This window comes from Pelophylax lessonae (assembly GCF_965119305.1).
Source record: "Pelophylax lessonae genome assembly, chromosome: 6".
In the NCBI taxonomy this organism is placed as follows: Eukaryota; Metazoa; Chordata; class Amphibia; order Anura; family Ranidae; genus Pelophylax; species Pelophylax lessonae.
Genome location: NC_138773.1, coordinates 137,465,367 through 137,468,338, shown reverse-complemented (window position 1 = coordinate 137,468,338; position 2,972 = coordinate 137,465,367). Strand labels below are relative to the sequence as shown.

Here is a 2,972-nt window from a genome sequence, read left to right as displayed (position 1 = left end):
CTACGGCCTTACTCAGTTGTGGACAACGCCGGGTTTCGCTACCTTGTGAAGAAGCTAGAGCCACGTTATAAGATCCCATCACGCAGGCACTTTACAGAAAACGTTATACCTGCAGTCTACCACGACACCAAAGCTCAGGTACTTGCGTCAATGAACCAAGCCAGTCGAGTCGCAATAACGTGTGATTCATGGACGTCAGTCACAACGGAGTCCTATGTTACAATAACAGCACATTACGTTACTAAGGACTGGCAGGTCTTGTCACATGTGTTGCAAACAAGAGCCATTTATGAGTCTCACACAGGTGCTCATCTGGCAGAGCTACTGTCTCATGTTGTGGAAGAATGGCAGCTGTCTGATAAATCTGTAGTGCTTGTGACCGACAACGCGGCGAACATGATAGTTGCAGCTCAAGTTGGTAAATTTCCTCATGTTAAATGTTTTGCCCATACACTCAATCTTGCATGTCAGCGGGCACTGAAAGGGGCCACGCTCTCCAGGCTTCTCGCCAGAGTGCGACGAATATCCACATTCTTCCATCGCAGCACTAGAGCAAGCCACTGTCTAAAAGAGAAACAGAAATGTCTGGGCCTGAAGAATCATAAGCTAATAACTGATGTGCCAACAAGATGGAACAGCGCATATGACATGGTTGAGAGGTTCTTAGAACAACAACCTGCAGTTTGTGCCACCTTGCTGTCTCCAGAAGTCAGAAAAGGAGAGTCTGATCTCTGCACTCTCAATGAAACAGATGTGTCAAATGCAGAGGACGCTGTGAGTGCATTAAAGCCAATGAAGGATGCAACCTTGCTGATGTCAGAAGAGCGCAACCCAACAGTGTCTCTCATTGCCCCTCTAAATGCACAACTGCTCCAGAGCATGACAGACACCATGGGAGACACAGCCATGACCCATGAGATCAAGAATGCAATCAAAACAGATCTCCTAAAGAGGTACAGCAGTGAGGCAGAGAAGAAGATCCTTCATACAGCCTCTGCTCTGGATCCTCGCTTTAAAGGACTGCCTTTTATTCTCACAGAGGAGGAGAGATCAGAGATATACAAAGGAGTGACTGAGGAGGCTGCATCTTTGGAGGTAATTAGAATTTCATCATGTTTCCTGCCAGACAGCTAGAAGCTCAGCTACATTGTGTTGTGTAATAACATGCCCTGATTCACTGATGCGGTGTGGGAAGTGGAACTGTATGGTATGGATTACCGTGCAGTTTCCCACACCTCATCAATGAATCACACTCTTAGTCAGTTCAGCTCTTCTTATACTATTATCTTTTGTTCAAACACACAGATTACATCTAATAGAAGGACAAATGTGGATGAAGTGCCTAGGGAAAAAGCAACTGTGGAAGAAGAAACAGAAACAACACCCATTGAGGACAGCCATTCTCCTCCCAAAAAAAAGGCCACAACATCGCTGCTCATGACTTTGCTGGGGCAGTCTTTCACTGATGGTGCAATAGAACCTAAGACCCCCTATGCCAAGGCAGAAGACAAAATGGAAAAATATTGTAAAGCCCCACCTCTGCCTCTCACTGAGGACCCTTTAAAATGGTGGCGTGAGCATGAGGTCATATACCCCCTCCTCTCTCAGCTGTCAAAGCAATACTTGTGTATCCCAGGTACAAGTGTATCTGCAGAGCGGGTTTTCTCTACTGCAGGAGATGTTATAACAGCAAAAAGAAGCAGTCTTAAACCTGAGCATGTGGATCATCTAGTGTTCTTACAGAAAAACCTACATGTTCCCAAATGCTAAGCACTGAAATAATTACTAATTCATGTTTTTAATGAATTAGTAATTACTAATTCAGTCTGCCGCCAGTCACCAGTCAGTCACATCACCAGTCTTGTTTTATAGCTTTATAGCACTGATGGTTTGTTTTTGAAGATTGTCCTGTCCAATGTGTCCATTTCCAATCCATAATCCGTTCCGTTGCTTCACACTAAAAGTGTCTAGGCAAGTACTAGGGGTTCATTTAACCCTCAACCAAATAAATAATATTAAAGTGTATTTTCTTCTAGACAACTGAAACCAAGCCAGCCACGGTGCAGCATTATAGGAAGGAAAATCATTGAGAGAAATAACTTGTACATTTGAAGCTTAACCTTGAGTAAATCTTATCTTATTGGATCACAAACACCAATTGTGGATTCTTGTGTAATATACTATATTTGTGAGTTTGTGAATGTGACCCCCATAGGATTTCCTCAAGGTTAAGCTTCAGTTTACAATTTATTCTCTCAAGGATTTTCCTTCCTCTAATGGTGGCTTGTTGGCTAGCTTGGCTTCAGTTACAGATGTAATCGACATGGTAGAGTGCTGCTCAGTGCAGTGCAGGTAAAGTTTTCTTTCTGTAACGTGACTGACTGACTGACTGTCGTGACAACTCAAGAGCTTATAACGCAGCTCTAGCATTAACTCAACACACACACACACACACACATAGTGTGTGTGTGTTGAGTTGATGCTGAGGCTGCGTATAAGCTTTTGAGTTGTCACGAGTCACGACACACACACACACTGTGTTTAGTTGACTGGCAATGGCAGGGGCAAATACAATCGCAGTGAACCTGGAACATTTTATATTTTTTACAGCTTTTCTGGCACTGGAGAGATGGAGAATGGCTTGTTTTCAAAAATGGTCCATTCACATAAGTGAATTGATAATTATTTAAGCTTAAGCTTATATTTGTATAACTCCCCTCTAGCAGCCATCAACTCACTTCACTTGAGTTGACTGGCAGTTGCAGGGGGAAACAAACATCACGGTGAACATGGAAGTTATGCAGCAGTGCACTATTGCCAGGTTCACCTTTGATATTTGCTACTAGTCAGGAAGTGCTCTGTTTTGTAGAGGACAGGTTATGGCACACACCTGGAAATTATTGCAACGCATGTCTGTCTGCTGGTCTGTTGTACTCTGTAGCAATAGCAAGTGTAGGGGGTTCCCTCAACCA

At 43.6% G+C, this 2,972-nt stretch overlaps 1 protein-coding gene across 1 annotated transcript; it reads left to right on the top strand.

Annotated features, from left to right (window-relative positions):
• Positions 1-648: 648 nt before the first annotated feature.
• On the top strand, positions 649-1,770 carry LOC309559265 (E3 SUMO-protein ligase ZBED1-like; the record flags this gene model as incomplete). Its single annotated transcript, XM_082262486.1, has 2 exons — positions 649-1,095; positions 1,306-1,770. The coding sequence occupies 2 exons, from the start codon at positions 649-651 to the stop codon at positions 1,768-1,770; spliced, it is 912 nt and encodes a 303-aa protein (XP_082118612.1).
• Positions 1,771-2,972: the final 1,202 nt, after the last annotated feature.